Genomic DNA, 20,353 nt, shown 5'->3' with positions numbered 1-20,353 from the left:
CAAATAAAGAGCTTCCATACCATATTCTAAAGTAGAAAGCTTATGTTTTTTTTTTTTTTTTTTTTTTTGGCATTTGAATGGTTTATCTGTCAGTCTGATCTCAAATTCCACACAAAGACCACTCCACAACGGTAACTAAGAATCGTGTTTGTAAATTAGCTTTAGTTTAACGGTTGAAAATGCAACATTACCACAGTGAATTACTATGCTAAGTTTAGTGGGTTAGTGTGATTTTCTTTTTTCTGCAAATTAAATTAAAGTACACAGCTTTATAATATTCCATAGCATATGGGGAAGGCATGATTTTGAGGCAAAAGGAATCAAAACAGCAGCTTTTACCCATAAGAGAGGCACCATTATGGTGCAATTAGTGAATTCCTTAATGTCTTTGCTCTGCACTAAGCCCAAAGAGACCAACTTGGGAAACAGGCAGTCCATGCTTTTGCGGCAATTAGTAACCCACCCGGTGCCATTAGTGAATTCTTCTGGTCATGTTTGGAAACATAATTATTTTTAGATATTTTTAGACTATTTTATTACTATTTACAAACTATTGATTATAATTAAAAAATTATTTATTATTATTTTACTATTATTTACAAATTATTTTATTATGAAAAATGATAGTTGTAGTCGTGAATGTGCAAGCACCGTGCAATCACTTTGAAAAAAATAAATAAATACATGACTCATATGAAAAAAATAAAATTTTTTTAATAATAGACCTTCATTCTTTTTCAAAATAACTGCACAGTACTTACGCACTCTACGATTATATGTAACATTACTCTTTTATTAATATTTATAAATCATCTGAAATACTCTTAATATTTAAACCGAGTCAATGTTAAGAGTATGTCTGTACTCTACACTAAGACCAAAGAGGCCAACTTGGGTAACAGGGCAGTCCATGTTTTTGTGGCAATTAGTAACCAACCCCTCAATTAATTGCTGTTGGAGTTCGAGAGTAATGTCCCTAACCCTAAGAAAAAGGATCCCAATTTTGTTAATTCATATTTATATTTTATAAGTTTCTCAGACAAAGGAAAGAGGGAAAAAAAATGTCTAATCGTAGTACCTTTGGTTTCCTATTCGATAAATTATTCAACTCTAGGAGAAGTCTTCAGACACTTTAAATTTTGATGACGAAAAAAACTATATATTATACCATAATCTAACTTTCTTTGGATTATATTGATGTGATATTGTCATTCATCTTTGAATCATTTTTTTTTTCAAAATAATAATAATAATAATAATAACATATGGATAATACCACATTAACACAATAAGATGGGTGAAATATGGATATGATACGTAACATGACTCTTCGATAAAATACCATTCACTTATATTAGACAAGAGTTTGGTTTCATCACTGAAGAAAGAGTTTGAATGAGTGATAAATGCCCCGTTTCAACGTATGATAATCAATGTTCAAGGCATTTTGTTTTATAGAAGTGTTATTGTTACAAAGAAATTTTATAAAAGTAAATTTACAAACTGACGTAATTTCATGTGATACGTTAGATCTGCTTTACAATAAAAGTAAATTTATTATCTAACGTACCATATCAAACCATATTTAGTTATAAATATACTTCTATAAAATTACTTTGTGACTAAAGCAAAACATTTCCAAAAATTTAAGACCTTTAAAACATCACAACCATGAACCATCCAATGTATACAGATGCAGTTAATGTGCCATAAAGATGGTCAATTTGTCATGTTAATGTGTGGGAACCACATCTCATTCTTCTTCTGTGGTACCACCCACTAATTCGCAATGTCTTACTCAGAGCAAGCAAACAATATATAAATCAAAAGCTGTTGTACATATCAAGAGCCCCACCAGTAGTCCCAAATCCATATTAACTTTCCAACAAAGGTGGCTCTCCTCTGCAGTTCCACACTCCCTCCCTTCAGTTTCATTTTGTCTATAAATCATCTTATATGATATTTCTGAGAGAATGTAACAAAACCCAAAAGCTCTCCATTTGTTAAGCTCGGAAAGACCATTCTTTCAGACCTCTCATTTCAATGGCTAAACCCAAAACCAAACAAAACCTACCAAGATTATCCACCAAAACCACCAGCCTCTAAAATCTGAGAAACCACCCTCATGGTCAGTTATTAGAGGCATTTTGACCTGTAGAGATCTCCAAACACTACAACAGCATCAACCATTGCAACAACAAAAGCAGCAGCAGCAACAAAAGCGGCAACAACAGAATGGGCATCGACTGCAACAACAAGAGCAAGCCCTGGAGAAAAGTACTGCCAAGAAATGCAAGAAAGTGAAGTGCTCTGGTTTACTCGGTAGCAACACAAAGGTCATGCACAGACCTGAATCAGGATCCCCGGAAGTCCACAAGAAAAGGGCCTCAACGGGTTCGAATAGAAATGATGCTTCCACAAGATCCTTGAAAGCTCCTCTGCGTGAACGCAATGGGGTTGTTTCCTCTACTACTACTTCGTTCTCTGCATCTTCCAATTCATCCATCGTTGGGTCTTTCAGAGGAATGCCTTTCGGTAGATTCTCTGGCTGCTATGAGTGTAGAATGGTGGTAGATCCTGTACTTGGTTTCACCAGAGACCCTTCTCTCAGGGGTAGCATCTGTTCTTGCCCTGAATGTGGTGAGATCTTCATGAAAGCGGAAAATTTGGAGCTTCATCAGGCTGTTAGGCACGCAGGTATTTCACACTTCATTCATCCTCTCTAGTTCCATGTCAAGAGGAGCATGCACTTCTTAATTTTCAGGTTCAAATACATTTTGGTTCCTCTAATACTGAGTTTACTGTCAATTGAGTCCATGAAACTTCAATCCCTATTCGCTCCCTCAATCTGATTTTACTTAATTTCCTAATCCAATATTCACTACTTCTGAGCTAATAGAATGCTCTCAGAATCTGAATTAATTTGACTGGGAATTCAATTATAGTGAAAAATCCATTTGTTCATTCTTGGCTTTATTATTTTTCTCAGAAAGGTAACGGAAGTCATTAAATTTTCAAGTCCTATCCAACATTTCAATCCAACCATATTTTTCTCTGTCAATTTGGTTACTTTTCTAGTTTTCTGCATGCACCAATAACATATTTGCATCATTTTATTCTCCCGTCCTCAAATAAATGTACATTATAAGTTCTCAATCTCCTTCTCTGGGTTTCAAAATCCAGTATCTGAACTGGGTCCAGAAGACACAAGCAAAAACATAGTGGAAATCATATTCCAGTCAAGCTGGCTGAACAAACAAATTCCCATCTGCAAAATTGACCGCATCCTGAAAGTCCACAACACCCAGAAAACCATCTCGAGATTCGAGGAGTACAGAGACTCCATTAAAGCCAAAGCCACCAAGCTCCCCAAGAAACACCCGCGTTGCATAGCAGACGGCAACGAGCTCCTTAGGTTCCACTGCACCACCTTCGTCTGCTCACTGGGGCTGAACGGTTTCTCCAATCTCTGCAATTCAACCCCACGATGCAATGTCTGCAGTATTATAAAGAATGGCTTCAAGGTTGACGGAGAACCGGCCGGAGGAGCTGCTGAGCGGGGAATTTTGACAACTGCGACAAGTGGGAAGGCGCATGACAAAGCTGGAGTGTCAGTTGAGGATAGCAACGACAAAAAGGCCATGCTGGTTTGCCGGGTGATTGCAGGCAGGGTGAAGAAGAACATGGAGGGGAGTGTGGAGGAGTATGACTCTGTTGCCGGGGCTATGGGGCTCTACTCTAATTTGGACGAGTTGTATGTGTTCAATCCTAAGGCCATTTTGCCTTGTTTTGTTGTCATCTACAGTGGCTTCTAATGTAATCTGATCCAACACTGTTTGTTGGTTAGAGTAAATTTTCTTGCTTTATTAATATCTGGGAAATCTTTTGGTCTTGTTTTATCTGTGGCTTGCTGTTGGAGTTGGAAGTCTGAGCTGTGAATGTAGGGTAAGAGACGAGACAAATATTATTCAAGAACTTAAGAACAGTAAGGGACTTGAAAATATTGAAGGGCGATATCCTATAAATTGGTAGATTGTACTTGGGGAAGTTGCTTTGGGACAAACTCAAGAGGAGAGCCCCATGCCAATACAGAGCATTATTACACATTTGGTGCTGAATTTTACATTCAGAGGAGGGTTGGTTTGCTTGATTTAAGAATTAAGAGGCAATTTAAGGCTTCAAAGTTCCGAAATCATACACTGCTTCCAATATATATTTGACATTCTCTAGACTCTCCATCAATGAGTAAGCTCAACTTGTGAAATAGTTAACTAAATCAGATAGGGTGCATAGTCAGAATTCGAACTTGTAATCTTTACTTTGATTTTATATGAAATCATTATTTGTCTTACAAATTTAAACCGATGAAAATTGTTCAGTAGTGGTATTGTTTCCTAGCTCGAACCGAGTTGGGAGTGGCTTCTAGATTGGGGGAACGCACCAATTAGTTTAATCGAAGTTCCACAATCATTTGACTCTTGTTTTGTACTCATTGTGTCATGATTTCGATTTCCTTGGTCTTTGGTGTAAAGTGAAGTAAATCAGTATGGGCTTGGTAAGCACTTTTTCTAGAGGGGAAAAAAAATTTAAGAATAATGTACAATGTCGCATGGAGCACCAAGATTCACCCATTATCCAAGTGATCTTAGTATCTTCTTCTTGATTCTCACAATTATGGCATCTTTTCCCATCTCATTCCAATGGCCGAGGATTAAGCAGCCGGATTTTTTTTTTTTTTTTTTGAAATACATTAAGAGCAGCTCAAGTTGACCACTTATTACTTTTTTTTTTCTTTTTCAAAATTTTTAAATATGTTTAAATATTTTTTAAAAAAATAAAAAATACATCAATATACTTAAAATCATTTCTTTAATTACCAAGTAAAAAAAAAAAAATTTGTCAAGCTTGTCAAATTGAGAGGTACAACTTGAAAGGCAAAGTAGTCTTTTTCCATACATTAATGGGATCAAAATTATGTTAATTTAAGTTCTTATTAATTGGTCTTAAAAACTAGGAAATTAGGATATTAATTAATAGTGACAACGATGGTTATAATGATCATGAGAATAAGAAGAAAAGTAGTATGATATGAAGACAATTGTTATGGTGAATCGGTGATGATAAAAATAAGATAAATGATATTTGCAGTTTTAAAATGTACAAATATCACGTACTTGATTTGAAAAAAGTGATTAAATTTGAAATCTATATGAAAAAAATATTTTTTAATAATAGGTCTTAAAACTGTATCTAGCATTGCTCAATAAATGATAACGGTTGTAATATAAAGACAATGATATTACTTGAGAATAATAATAATGAAAATGGTGATGATCACTGCAATTATAATTGTGATAGTTTGAGACATTATTCGTTAACTATTGAATTTTTTATATAAAGAAATAAGAATTTTGTGGATAGTACTATAAGCATGGAATAATAAAAATAAAATAAGAGTTTGAAGTATATTGTACATTTTATTTGTCTAAGCAACGATGTAGATATTTAAGGAAGAGATCGAGATACTTTAATTATAAATAGATTATATAAAAGTAAATCTATAAATGAATGGGTTTGATGTGGTACGTCAAATTATAAAATTACTTTCATCATAAAGTAAATTTATTAGATCACATGAAATTATATTAGTTTATGAATTTATTTTCATATAATTTATTTGTGTATATAGCACTTCTTATAGAAAAAATACCAACGCACATGTTTAAAAGAATCCCGCAAAGTTATGTTTAAGTGCCAGGCTCATATCAATCCATCTCAAACCAATCATTGATGAGATCTACTACTTTTTCAACTTCCTATAAAAGTTAAACATATATGAACCTAATTCTTACAATCAAACACATATCAATAGGACTCATAAAATATTACTATTTATAAATTAACTCAAATTATTTGAGATCACCTCATCACCCAAAAGCTGCCTTAATTACAAGTCTATGTATTAAGCTAAAAACAAATCACGCAGTCTCAATGTAGTGAGTTTGAAGTTGAACCATTGCAACACTTCAAGTGTCATTTGCAGCACTTCAAGCTATTATGTTTTGCAAGGATATGGGGTTCAAGAATATCATTGTAGAAGGTAATGCACTTCAAGTTGTTCACAGACTTAAAAGAATATATGAAAATGTTAGCAGTATATTAAGAGACATCTTGCACTTTGATAAATTGATATAATTTTATAAGATACGTTAGATCTATTTTATAATAAAAATAATTTTATAATCTAACATATCATTACATCAAATTGCGTCAATTTATAAATTTAATTTTATATAATTTTTTTGTGATTAAAATATTTTTATTATTTTTAAATGAAAAAACCAAGAGCATTCTTATAGATTATGCATTTTAATAGTAGTATAGAAAAGGAACTGTCATTATCCATTGTTTGATGATGAGCTTTCGGGGCTTTGACTCAAGTTTGGTGGAAGATAATTGGATGGAAAGGACTTCTTGCATGCAAGTTCTTTGAAGCTTTTTCAGTATTTGCACAATGCTTTTTAGGTTTTCCAGTTGTTAAGGAATGAATACACCATGCCATGCTTGAAAAGAAAGAAGGTCGTACTGACTACTGAATCCTGAGAGAGGTAAGACTGGAGAGAGAGAGAGAGAGAGAGAGAGAGAGATTTTTTCACTGAAGACAGCCAAATGCCACAGTGCAATCAACGGTGACAGTATGAGGTGGGGTCCAGCAATTCCAAGCTTCTGGGACCCACCATGTTTACTGTTGTTTTCTGATCAATTGTGTCGGGTCGGGCTCAATTAGCTGGACTGGGGTCTGATTGCTGGAACAGCTTAGAGGATTCACAATATTTATTTATCTTATTTTTTAAAATATATCACTAAATTTTATTTTTTTATTTTATATATTAATTTTTACTATATATCATACTTTATTTTTTTTTCATATAATTTAAATAATATTTTTTTTCTTTTTAAACATTTTCTTTCTTCTACTAAATTTGTAATATCCATATATTTTTTTATTATATTTACAATATATTATTATATATAATGTAATATAATTCAATCCTATACACATAAAATAAAAATATATCATCCAATTAAAAATAAAATCAAAATATGAAAAAATTAGATAAATAATATTCCCAAGATATTTTTTAGAAAAAAATAAAATAGAGGTGTTTTAAATGATGAACAATAAAAATAATTTGTTTTGAAATGTAAAAATAAAAGGAAATGAGAGAGTAAATGAAATATAAATAATAAAAAAATTGTTTGAAGGATGAACAGTACCGCTACATGTAGCGGGTTACTGTAACAATTTATATTTTGTTCTTTTATATAATCGGATGGAACTCATTTTATGAATAATTCTTTAAATAATTTACATTTTTTGTATTATATACAGGCCATTGAGAATGCTCTTAGAGCACTAGTAGTGGCCTAGCCATTCTTTAGTCAAATTTTGACTAGAAAATTTATTTATTTTTTTTAAATTTAGCTAGTCACTTTTCAATAATACCAAATAATAAACTCTCTAAATCTATCACTATTATATTAAAATATTGATTTTGACATTTTCATTTATTTTAATTCTAATAGTAATTGAAATATTTATTTGTTATTAAACAATACTTATTATTTTTTTAGCATTCATATTATTCCAACAGATATAATTTTTTAATAATTTTTTTTATAATAGTCATATTCTTTTAACATATATATTTTTTTAATAATCATATTTTTCCGCCGGTCATAGGATGCATACCAAAAACCATGAATACAATTTTCGGAAGAAAAAATTTGGAAAAGGAAGCCCAGGACAAAGTTCAAACATTCAAGGAGGGAAACATATTTGTTTATGTAGTCTCCATCACTACCTAACTAGAGACTTTTCAATAAAACTTGCTATTCAAGTACACATAAGCAACCATTAGAGCAATGGAAAACTCTACTATGTTGCTCAAACTATATCGCTCGGTTTGATTGCTCAGTATTTTTTTTTTTTTATCGAATGATGAAGAAAGTGATTTTAAATGTATTGATTTTTTTTAAAATATTTAAATATATTAAAAAATGTGAATAGAAAATTAAAAAAAAATTAATTTTACAACTAACGGTAACACCGAGCAATGCTACTCAGGCGGCAGAGTAGCACCGCTCTAGAGCAATACACAAACCATTTAACTGTCAATACTATATATAATGATTGATCCTGAAGTTTCAAAGATTACAAAAACAAAAGTTGTCAATAGAGTAGTTAATGGATGAAAAATTCAAAGGAGCATGCAATGGTCATGTGCTGGTTCTAAAAGCAGCACTGGTTGTCACATAAAATAGATTATTTTATGACTAAAAAATAATTTAGCTAACAATTTGGACCGGCTAGATTTAGCCAGCCAAGAACATGATGGACAAAATTACTATAGATTTAGCTAGCTTGATATAGATGTATTTTAAGCAAACTAGCTAAATTTTAGCTAAATTTGAACTATGCCTAATTCACTACTAATGCTTTATTCTTTTCCTCGAGGACATTTTTCTTGTTTTGGGACAAAATAGGAATTAGATTGGGTTCTCAATAGTATTATTTTCGATTATAATAACAAGAGAAATGCTACTATACTGTTCTAGTTATATTGCTCATTTTGTTCTATTATGTTCTCTAACTCTGCCCTATTGATGTGACACTTGATTTATTAAAAAAAAACGAATATAAAAGTGTAGAGAGAATTTAAGGTTTCAATTTTATTATTTTTGTATTTTCGAACGCTATTTTATTTTGAATATACATATTTTTTAATTTTTTTAATAAACTATATGGTACCAAATGGTGGTGCCACGTAAAGTGAGTTGTATAATTGAGGCAGCATAATAATAATTCTCTAATAACAAAGATACATAATATAAAATTGGATGACCCATGGGCTATTATTGGTACTTGGTATGATAAGGGTAAGAATTGGCTGACACCGAATTCAATCTCTTTTTCTTAAATTAACTAAAATATTATAACCCAAGTTTGTCTAAAATATATTTTTAAGATTTTTCATTTTTTTTTTTTAAGTTCGACTTCAATATCAAACATCTTATTTTTTTTTTTTCTGAAAAAAACGTTTCACCTGACCATTTGCCTAGATTTCTATACGAAATAAGAAGCACAAAAAAATCCAACAAATTTCTCACAAACCATAAGAACAAAAACTATATTAAAAAACCTTTTTAAATCCATCTATTCACTTTCATAAATTCCAATATAAAATATATCTAAAAAGTTTATCCAAACAACTCTCCATATTTTCCATCTATTTATAGAAAGAGAAATGATTTGCACAGTACTAAGTATGCAAGTCTCTTGCATTCCTTTAAAAGTGAGTAAATCTGATATCCATAGGAAAAATTTTATTTTTTAACAGTAGACTCTACTTTTTTCAAAGAGAGTGCGCAAAAATTATATATTTTAAGACTGTATTTAGCATTACCCATCTCATCCCTTCCCCTTTCAAGCTCAAATTATCTTTAGGAGAAAATTAAATAAAAAAAAAAAAAGAGAGATGGGGGTAAAAAGGTGGAAATGGAATTGTCATTCTCATTTCCAATAGCAAGGGCTTCTTCACCTTTGGGAATGCAATGATCCCGTTCCACAACATTACAACCCTTAATGCCTTGTTTACCTTGCATCCCATTCCACAGAAGTATGTATTTTCAATAATAAATTTTCTCAAACTCTTGTAGATTTCCTCTCATTACATCAAAACTGTGAGTAAGATGACAAAAATGATTGGCAAACCTTTAATGCCAAGGACCAACGAAATATTATTGACACTTCATGCCTATTCGGCTATACCCCCTCGGTTAACAATCATAGAGAAACTGTATCAAACTGCAAAATGATCCTGATATTTCTTCCTCAATGCTTGAGTTCTGATGTTTCCTCATAGACATCGAAGTCGAATCATGTTCTATCTTGACAAAGTCAATTTTTTCTTTCGGCTCCATGCATAACCCATGCTAGATGAGAGATCCAGTATGTCCATGTAGAAGGCAAAAGAGTAACATGAAGTGAGGAATTGGAAAGTCTGCATCTCGCCTGAACCACAAAGATGGGCGTATAGAAAAACAGAAGAAAAGAACCATGCCCAATGCCAATTATATGGGAAAAGCATCTGTTTGGAAGCTGCACGAGGTAGAAAAGCTGTGAAAGTATCAAATTCAGTTTTCTATCTGATGGATTTCAGGTGGTAATTAAAGAATGTAGAATTTGAATTTCTTTTAGTGTTGTGGGATTTCTGGAGACATCTGCATTCAGGTAAAGGGTATGTGTAGACGGAAGTTTTTCTGTTGAACTTTCTCACTCTAGGTACCAGGATACCCTTGCGGTCACTTTCATCGAGCATTTCTTTCATCTGATACTTGAAAGCTTTCCAACTGCAAAACCATTACAGACAGTTTACATGTAAACCAAATGTGAAGTTCCAAAAGCATTCAAATTGTTTTGCCATTATATACACTCAGAAGTCGGAACTATTGACATGAGACAAAGGCTCCTGCAGAAAGACTGATTGGAGCATTAATTTGACAAATACTATAAAGCAATATTATATTAAGATGTTTCTAAAATGTGGTCAGATACATTAATGGAGTAAAAAGAAATCTGCAAACTAAGGATGGAGATTACCCGAGACCCATGTCCTGCAGTAAAACAACAAGCTTTCGTTTATCAGGCATTATGGTCTTAGCATGTCCATCATAGAGAAACCTCCGGTGACCCATCAGAAAATGTGGAAAGTTTCCACCCTGAGTTGTCACAAAAACCTCACTAAACAAGCATACCATGTAGTCCAAAGCGGCCAATCTTGAAGAATATCCCTACCCAAGGAGCATACAGACAGAAAGGTTGTAAGAGCTTATGCAATCAGCAAAACAAATGGAGAATACAACACCATTGGGAATCGGGATAAATATTTGAGCAAACCTTATCTATATATCATTCAAGGAAACACGCACTTTACACCCTCCAGTAGTTGGAGAGTGCAAAGTATATTTTCCCCTTTTGTCACCTATCTAATCTTCTCACTCAGTCAAGTTACTTCAACATCCAAAAATGCAAACTTAAAACTGATCACGTGTCAAATCTTGTAGGTATATATCAGTAAAAGTCATATTTCACTGATTGAACCATCAGGCTTTACCAATATCACAAAAACAAAAAAAATCTATTGTTAAGAGTATGTATTTAGTGCAACCAAATGCTGCAAAATCACTAGCTCATGGGTGCGTGTAGCCTGTTTGAACCCAATCAACAAAATACATCTAATTATCAGCCACGAAACATCCAGTAAAAGTTTATAATCTCAGATGTTGATTTTTGAATGGGTTTGAGAAACTTTTTCAATTTTAGTAGGCAATGCCACAATTTTCTCCAAGAAAACATTACTTTTTTTTTTTTATTATTAGTAAACATTACATTATTAATATCCAAAGATCAATACTCCTAATTTGGTTTGCCAAGTCACCACTCACCACTACCATTCATTGGGAAAGACTTCGTCATACATTGTAAGAGAGATGGTACAAGAGTTCACCTTGAAAGGAGCGAGCTCATCTGGGGTCACAAGAGACTCCTTTGTGTGGAGATGGGGAAACATCTTTAACAGAGGAGCTAAATGTCTTTCTGCTTGGTATATTTTCCCTGATGCCAGATAAATTGAAGTGTCATTACTAAAACCCATACCACGTAGCATCATCCCAACCTACACTGACAAGAAAAACAATATCCAAGAGAAAAAGGTCACAATTGACTTTGAAATTTATGTGAAAGAAAAATAAATATATCTTCAGAGTTCAAAGCCCCCTCCCCCCCAGGCCCTTTTAACCTCAAACATTATCCATCACATTCTTTCTTTTCTTGGCAACTTCCATTATGTTCTTTCTTGCAGCCTGAACCTAAAATCTGTTTGGTATTCTCACATTCCTGTAGCAGCTCTAACTTTAACAAAATATTGTTAATTATGGTACAAGGACAAGATGAAGGTTCAAAAGAAGTGGGGCTGAAGCCACAGGAAAATACATGATGGTGTAATGGAACTGGTTCTGATTAGCATTTAATGCTAAAATAAGCAACGGGACTTGCCTACCGAGAGAGAGTGAGAGAAAAGAAGAAGAAAGAAACAAGCCTCAAAATACCAAATCATAAGGAATAGCATAACTTTGAAAGTTCTAAAACTTCTAAAAAGCAACAAAAGCAGTTTATGTTTAAGGTACCTCCAAGGGAGACAGCGGACATTTTCCAGTAATTCGATTGAGACCGGGTAGAATGATACGGTCTTTTCGTTTGAACTTCCCCCTCCAACCTTTTTCACGAACTGAATCCATTTCAATTTTTTCGGCCTTTCCTCCATCATACACACAGCATGAAAACGCCACCATGTCCTAGAGCATAAGACAATTATGTATAGATTAATTTTTCCTAACCACCCAAAATAAGAAGTACGGAATAATTATGATAAATAAGGATTAGTACCTCCTCAAAGCGGAGGTGGACGGAAACATACTTGCCACCAGTTCTTGAGCTCTTCTCAACCATTCTATTCACTATTTTATTTGCAAGAATTGAAATGGGAGAAGAGAACTTCAATGCTTCATAGTTAGTCAGGCATCTTAGATATTGAATATAAGGTGGGACATTCATTGCCAATCTATTTGCAAAGGGGCCACTCGGATAACCCTGTATCAAACAAATAATCAAGAAAAACACCCGGAAGTTTCAACAGTTGGTAGTCAGATTGGAATCAATCTACAAGGTTCATTAAAGAACTGGTCTGCTATAGCTCAGCTGGCCGATACCATTCACTCTCAGAGAAGGAGTTTTCACAGTTTCCGGTTGGGAGAGGATATCATGAAAATAATGCAATGGTTTGATACATACCCTTGCTTCTGCAAGACAGGATAGACCTCTCCCAAGTAATAGCTCACAGAAGCCCAAGCTTGGATGCGGAAGGTTGGTACATTAGTAATGTTATAATCATGCGTTTCCATCAATGCATCAGGTAGCTTTTTCACCACTTTCACGTAGCCCTCAAGTGTCGCTATGAAGTGATCTTCATCATATATGTCACCAAACTCACTGTACAACAGATACATTGTGAAATTTGGTGTGTGAATATACATAAAAGTGCATTTTCAAAATAAATAAATAAATTATACAAGTGTTGGGCAAAGAAGAGGCCTCAAGAGGATACCCAGCACCCTCATTATGCTGTATAGCTCTACGTTCACAGTGCATTTCTGGCATATTTTTTGACATATATTCTGGGGCATTTCATAGGGGCCATATACAACTGCAGTTTCAGCTCTAAACACATTACTCATAGTTTATCTACATCTCCTTACAGCTAAGCCAGAACCCCAGAGGCATCTGAGACCCATGTATAGCTATGATAGCCAAGGAGTAGCAACACATCTAGTCTTTAACAAAGGCGATTCTCAACTTTACATCAAATACAGCTATTAGTAGAGAACCAAAATGTTAATGACAAGCTACATCATTGAAAGACTGCTCAATCAGATCTATAGTAAGAAGTTATGAGGCAAGTAATTCAGTTCCTCACCTCGGATCCCTCCAAACACTATGAAAATCAAATTGAGGGATAACTAGTATTGCATTCAAAAGTCCAGCGACCGCCACTGCATTGCAGATCTATCAAAAACAAGAATAAACATTACGAACAAACTTCATACATGCATAAAGAAAGATAAAAAAAGTACCAATATATCACACTATTGATATCTAGTAGGCCTTAGTGCCCGCATTTAATATTTCTTTTCATTGGTTGATGCCCTTTCTAGTTTCTATATTTCTTGGGTTAGCCCTTTTTAGTATCTACAGAAACAAGAAAATCAGAAATAGAACTACAAGAGAATAATAATATACCGCAGAGCGTTGTTGATTAAGACCACCATTAGCCTCAACAATCAAGTAACCACTAGGGCCAGAAGACTCTGAAATTCAATGGGAAATATCAGCTTACTGCAATTCCATTTCAGTCATGCATTAACAGGTAAAAGAATGAGAAACTACAGGCATTAGAAGCAGTAAGGCAGAATGTAGGTAGTCAGGTCAATAGACCAATTAATACCATTGATCATGAGAAAAAAATAAAAGAATGTGTAGTAAAAGTAAGAGTGTTAATATCTGTATATTATATAATTTTCAAAGCAAGGGACTTTACTCCTATAATATCACACCATCCCCCACCCCACTAAATGAAAACTAGTCTTATAAAACCACATCATCCATTCCTCAATTGTGTTATTATTAAATGAAAAATAACTAATATGTGTCATTGAGTTAAACTTATTAAATACAAAACAATATATTTAACTAAATTACTAATGTTCATTTAAAAATAAACTTATTAACTAAAAGATAATATATTTATTTAAATACTAATCTTTTATGTAAAATTGCTACTTTAGTTTTCCCAACATGCGTTTTTTGTTGTTTTCTCTACATATGCAATTTAATCTCATAACCAATGGATTCGTATTGAGTTCTAAAATAAGTTAAAGAGCATATCCATTATGACTCTTGATGACCAGAGTTATTTTGAAACATTATATAAACAGATCTTGATCTCTTTAGTCTTTCCACTCAAGAAAGTTTATGAGGTTTCTCATCACTAACATTGAAATAAATGAGAGTGTATGGATAGAAAATCAATTTGCTGAACACAAATTTTAGAGATTGAAGTGTTAACACTTACAATTTAAGGTTCTATCTATGGGTAGTGCTAGGGTTACTACCCTATTACTTAATCATTAAGTAAAATAAAAAAATAAAAATAAAAATCAAATATAAAAAGAGTAGTAGATGGGTAGTAGTAGAGTAGTAACTCAATCATTATTCTTCTATCTATTGTATGATGTCACAAGTAGCAAAACTAGAGTTACATAAGTAAACTATGGAATACATCTTAAAAAGTAAAATATGATAACTTCATAAATACCAAAACGTTGTCCAGAAGTTGAATTTGGACAAGGTCTCTGCTCTTTTAGCTTCCTTTTGAATTTCCACACTGAGGACAGCTGTGAGAAGAAACAACATTTTCATATTGGCTGATCACAGCAAATTAAAAAATAGTACATTGAAAGATCGCAAACCAAAATAATCACTATGCAAAATTATAGTTTAGTTCTAGTCAAATGAAAAACAGCAACAATAAAGATAGGTCCAAAGGTAGCATGCTATGCAAAGCAATAGCAATCAAACAAGCAAGGTGTAAGATGTCAACTGATTTGCACTACCAATCACATTCAATAGCACTGTAACGTGCTGACGTCATAAGCCACAAAAAGCAATGCCTTGAATAAGAAGGATCATGCTAGGGCATCTCATTCGACAACCATCACTAAAAAAAATCCTTTTTTTCAAATGTTTTTTAATTTTCTTAAATGAAATTTTCATTGGCTTTTCATTTCAAAAGTTCAGAATTAAAAAATAAATAAAACAATAATTTTTACCGATGGTTGTCAAATATGGTGCTAAATATCATTTCCCTCAATAGAAAATTAAAAATGATAACTCTGTCCTGATTAAACGTAGCTGAGTAAAATAAAGAAAAACCCAAACATAAATGTCCAGACTTTTTAAAGAAGGATCTTCTTCCTGGTGGGAAGTGTCTTTTCATGATTATGAATCACAAAGGCGACCATAAAAAATGGCATAGAAACTTCCAATAACTTCCCCAGTTGGAATATCAAGAAAAAGTTCCAGCCATCAATTAAGTAAATAAAAACTACTTTATTTTATTTTTCTTTGCTTTCTTATTACGTATTATCTTCCGTTATACTATAACTTCTTATTTGGCTTCCAAGATATCATAAAGAAAGACTATAATTTATCAGAGTAGAGGAATCAAAAGAAAACCAAAAATACGAGCAACTGATGCTAGCGACAAGTGCCGAACAGCCAAATCCGGCTGATAATTACTCTGATCAAGTTAAACCCAGATAATATGACCGCTTTTTACAAATCAACCAGTTATTTTTGAAAAAAATAAAATAAAAAAGACCGCAGCCGACCAGTTCACGTGTATATACTACATAGTGTTCTACAGCAGTATATATATATTCCACGATCAGAAGCAAGTAATATGCTTTACTTTCCGAACCACAGATGTAGCAATCAGCAAGCATGTATATCTTGCAAAAACAGGCGGGGAAAAAAGCAGATAAATGTATACTAAAAGGTAAAGTTCAATATTTTTATCATTCTTTTCCTGCATTTTCTCGGCACCCAAAAAGAAATAAACCCAAAATAAATAGAAAACTAATTGTAAAAGCGAACCTCAATCGCGGAGGAATTGTCGGCTTCAATGTCACGCCAGAGCCTTCTAAACATCTCATGGCTACGATACACCGAGCCAGGAGGGGTAGGCCGTACTAGGAGAGCCGAGAAGGACCCCACACACATGAGCAGGCCAGGCACGTAAAGCAGCGGTAGAAGCAGCAGGTACCTCAGGTTCCGGCGCAACAGAATGGAGCCACCGAAGTTCTCCTTCAGCGACTGAGCATACTGGACCTTGGACCGCACTCGGCGGCGGCAGTGGGAGAGTCCGGAGTGACGGGGCGGCGAAGGAGGCGGACTGGGCGAGCTACTTCCCCTGTCGCTGGCGTAGCCATTGCCGTTGTGAGCGTGACTCTTGGGTTTCATGGCTATCTTCCACTGACAATGTAGGACAGTGTGTCGTCGGCTCTCTTTCGCGGAAAAGGAAGCAGTTTTGGATTTATATGAGAGTACTTCTGCTCAGAGCAGATATTTTCTCTTTCATCGAACAAAATCACACAGCTTAAGTTGCAAAGATACAATCAGAGAGAGAGAGAGAGAGAGAGAGAGAGAGGGGGGGGGGGGGGGGGGAGTGGCCGGCTTGGAATGGAGCCGATGACAGTGACAGTGGCTAAGTATACGCTATATGTGCTTTTTTTTTTTTTTTTAAGATGCAGTTAAATTCAATCTAATTTTAAATTAAATTTAATATTTTTAATTTTTAATTTATTAAACTCATATCAATTCAAAAACTTTTTATATATAAAATTTATAATTTTTTTTAATTTAACATATCTTTATACGTGAGACTCATAATTTTTTTTAACTTTCAAAAAGTATTAAACTCATTTTAACATCTAAACATATTTTAAATACAATTTAAATGGTCTAACATAATTTACTCCACTACTCAATTCACTATTATTTATAAAGAACTGAATTTAACTCAGCATTCAAATGCAACTTTAATTTTTGTGGGCATAAAATATAAATAAGAGATTATTAGAAAAGAAAATTAGCGTAGATATCATACGATCGAAGTTCTTACTTATCTTATTTTTTTAAAATAATATTTAAATTCATAGTATGTAAGTGTAGTATATATTTTATAAAAAAATTAAATAAATAAAATTTATATAAAAATTAATTTCTTAAATACCTAACAAAAGTAATTTTAATAAAAAATTAAGTACCTAACAAATAACAATTGCACAATCTAAGAGAAATGTAGCATTACTTTTTTTGTTTCCGTTAAGGGATATTATTAACAGCCACGGTTGCTAATTACATCACCGTTACGCTGTTATCCTTGTCAGAATTGGCGCCATTCGTGTTTCCGGCGGCTCAAATATATGATTAGATTATCAAGACTCAATATTGTGAAATTCCGTTTATTATTGAAAGGGGTGAAAATCGACATTACCGGTATAGTTTTTGAAAAAAATTGACGCCGACCTACGTTTGTAAAAATAGGAGAGGCACTTATCCTCCGGTTGATAGGGAGGAGGAAACCGATCAAGACGGTTCTCTAGTGTCGTTTCAGACTAATTTTTTTTCTTACGTTCTTAATAAAACGACGCCATTTGATTTAATGTCAAACGGCGTCATTTCTATTATCTATTGTGATACTTACTAACTAAAACGACGCCATTCCACTTTGATTTAGCTGTCTGGTCCAACTTCAAATCGAGACCGAACCGTTGAACATCAATTTCTTCAAACTGCCACCGCACGCCAACCGGTTCTCCACCAGTTTCAACCGGTTCCTGACACGGCCGATTGTTTGCATCGGTTGCGACCGGTAGCGTCGGTTCTGTACAGCCCTAATTATTGGCTATAAAAGTCAAAATATAAAATATTTAATTAAATAGAATAAATGTAGAGTCAAGTATCCAATTCAATATTTCTATTATAATTTTATGTAAAATTATCTATTTATCTCTTAAGATTAAATTGATAGAAAGAGATATATTTAATTATTTATATACCAATTCAATATTTGATTAAAATTCCTAGCCATTTAAATTTACGTGAATAATGTTATATATATTCAAAGAATGAACAAGTGTCGCGCAATCATTTTAAAAAAGAGTGTAGTCTATTATTAAAAAAATAATTTTTTTTATGTGTATTTCATATTTACTTAATCTTTTTAAAAAGTTTGCATAATCTTTGAGTACTCTAACTACAAATATCATTTCTCATTTACTTTTATTTTCATAGTAAATTGGATTGCTTTCCTATGTGGTAGACCTTTTCATGATCACTTGATTTATAAATTAGAATAGACGATTGTTGACACGAGTCAATGAAGTTAACATAAATTCAACCCAAAGGAAGTGAATTAGGATTAGAGTTGTTGATATATGAAAAATTGCACAATAGGCCGGAATGAGAGCAAGAGTTATTCCCAACCCTCTATGACGATTCAGGCCTTGATCGGTGTGGTTTGGTACCTCCGATAGTGGTACGGTGCAACTATACAGTGTTAGTACGTATATCCATGATAGTGAAAGGAAAATAAATATAGAGAAAGTAAAGAGAGATGAACACATAGATTACTTGATTCGACATAATGCCTGCATTCACAGGCATTAGAGGAGGAGAAATCCATTACCATATGCTTATTACAGTCTCTCATAGCCTCTTATTTCTCATTGTACAATGAAGATCTTAAATATATTTACTAGAAAAGATTCTTTCGGCGAAACCCCCTTTCGAGAGATTGAAGGAGTTGAAAAAGAACTCGTTTGAAGTCATCTGGACCTCTCCTTTTTACTTGATCCTCTTCCCGCGTGTGCCTCGGTAGTGTTGAGAGATGTCCATTTTGCGTGTCTTACCCCATCTCACTTTCCCACTTTCTTTGACACCCTCTCCATTTTACCTCATGACACCCTCACCCCATTATCTCTTCTCCCTCTCTCCTATTCTGTCTCCTAGCCGTGGCCTGGTGGGTTGGACTTATGTATTTTACCCCCTCACAAAAGTGATGATAGGTAATGTGGTCTGTGTACACAGATCTCGTGTACCTATTATTTTGGTTAAAAATAAGGGGGTCTAACTCATTTTGTTACATGAAAAATCTATATATCATTATTCTTTTAATATTTTTTAATGTGACATTAAATGATAGGTGCACAAATAAAACAAAATAAATAATCTCAAATAATTTAATATATCATATCACGTAACGATTAGAAGATAATAATAAGATAAATGATGAATATTTTGAAAAATGTAACTCTTTTAATTAGACTTGTCTAATTAAGATTAACTCATATACGACACGAATTCGACTTGACATGATTTGACTTTGACACAACAACATTCTTGATATAAACTTCACATATTTCACATTTTGAAATATTGCACCCACAAATATCATCTTTTATAACTATAGTCATTAAGACTAAGCTATTAATTATTTCTAAATTAAAGTATTGAGATTTTGCGATAGAATAATAATAGGGTTACTATTCTATTACTATCAATCTACTATTCTTTTTGTATTTGATTTTTTTTTTAAATTTTTTATTTTACTTAATGATTAAGAAAGTGAGTATTAGTAAAGTTATATATTTTTTTAATTTTTTTTTAATGATTAAGGATGTTAAAAAAACATTTAAAAGAAAATGATAAAAAAATAAAAAAAAACTTGAAATATACTTGACTAGTAGATGAGTAGTAATAGGGTAGTAAGTCTATCACTGTCCTTTGCGATATAGATGTCTATCATTTTGAAAGTGAAAAAAAAAAAGAGAAAAACTTTATGTGAGATTTGGATAGTGAGTTATATGAGATCAAAGTTAAAAGTTGAATAAAATATTATTAGAATATTATTTTTTAATATTATTATTGTTTTGAGATTTGAAAATGTTGAATTGTTTATTATATTTTATATAAAAATTTGAAAAAATTATAATGATTAGATGAGATAAGATCAACTCTCAACTCAAACAGGGCTTAGGCCCAATTTGGTTTGCCAGACTAGATGAGACTCTGGTCTGTACGGATGAGATAATCTTGTCTATCTAACGGTTA

General features: G+C 33.0%; 1 protein-coding gene and 1 pseudogene across 1 annotated transcript; one reads left to right on the top strand and one right to left on the bottom strand.

Moving 5' to 3' along the window:
* The first annotated feature begins 1,902 nt into the window (after positions 1–1,902).
* LOC121256663 lies at positions 1,903–3,899 on the top strand (annotated as a pseudogene).
* Positions 3,900–9,685: 5,786 nt separating this feature from the next.
* LOC121256662 (O-fucosyltransferase 10-like) lies at positions 9,686–16,935 on the bottom strand. The gene is given in 11 exon segments (XM_041157511.1): positions 9,686–10,413; positions 10,664–10,854; positions 11,571–11,738; positions 12,250–12,417; positions 12,509–12,699; positions 12,702–12,712; positions 12,914–13,111; positions 13,596–13,684; positions 13,919–13,986; positions 14,994–15,072; positions 16,334–16,935. Coding segments are annotated over 11 exon segments (1,737 nt in total). The 5' UTR covers positions 16,700–16,935; the 3' UTR covers positions 9,686–10,205.
* Positions 16,936–20,353: the final 3,418 nt, after the last annotated feature.

Source organism: Juglans microcarpa x Juglans regia, chromosome 3D, assembly GCF_004785595.1.
Source record: "Juglans microcarpa x Juglans regia isolate MS1-56 chromosome 3D, Jm3101_v1.0, whole genome shotgun sequence".
NCBI lineage: Eukaryota > Viridiplantae > Streptophyta > Magnoliopsida > Fagales > Juglandaceae > Juglans > Juglans microcarpa x Juglans regia.
This window is presented reverse-complemented; position numbering and strand designations above follow the sequence as displayed.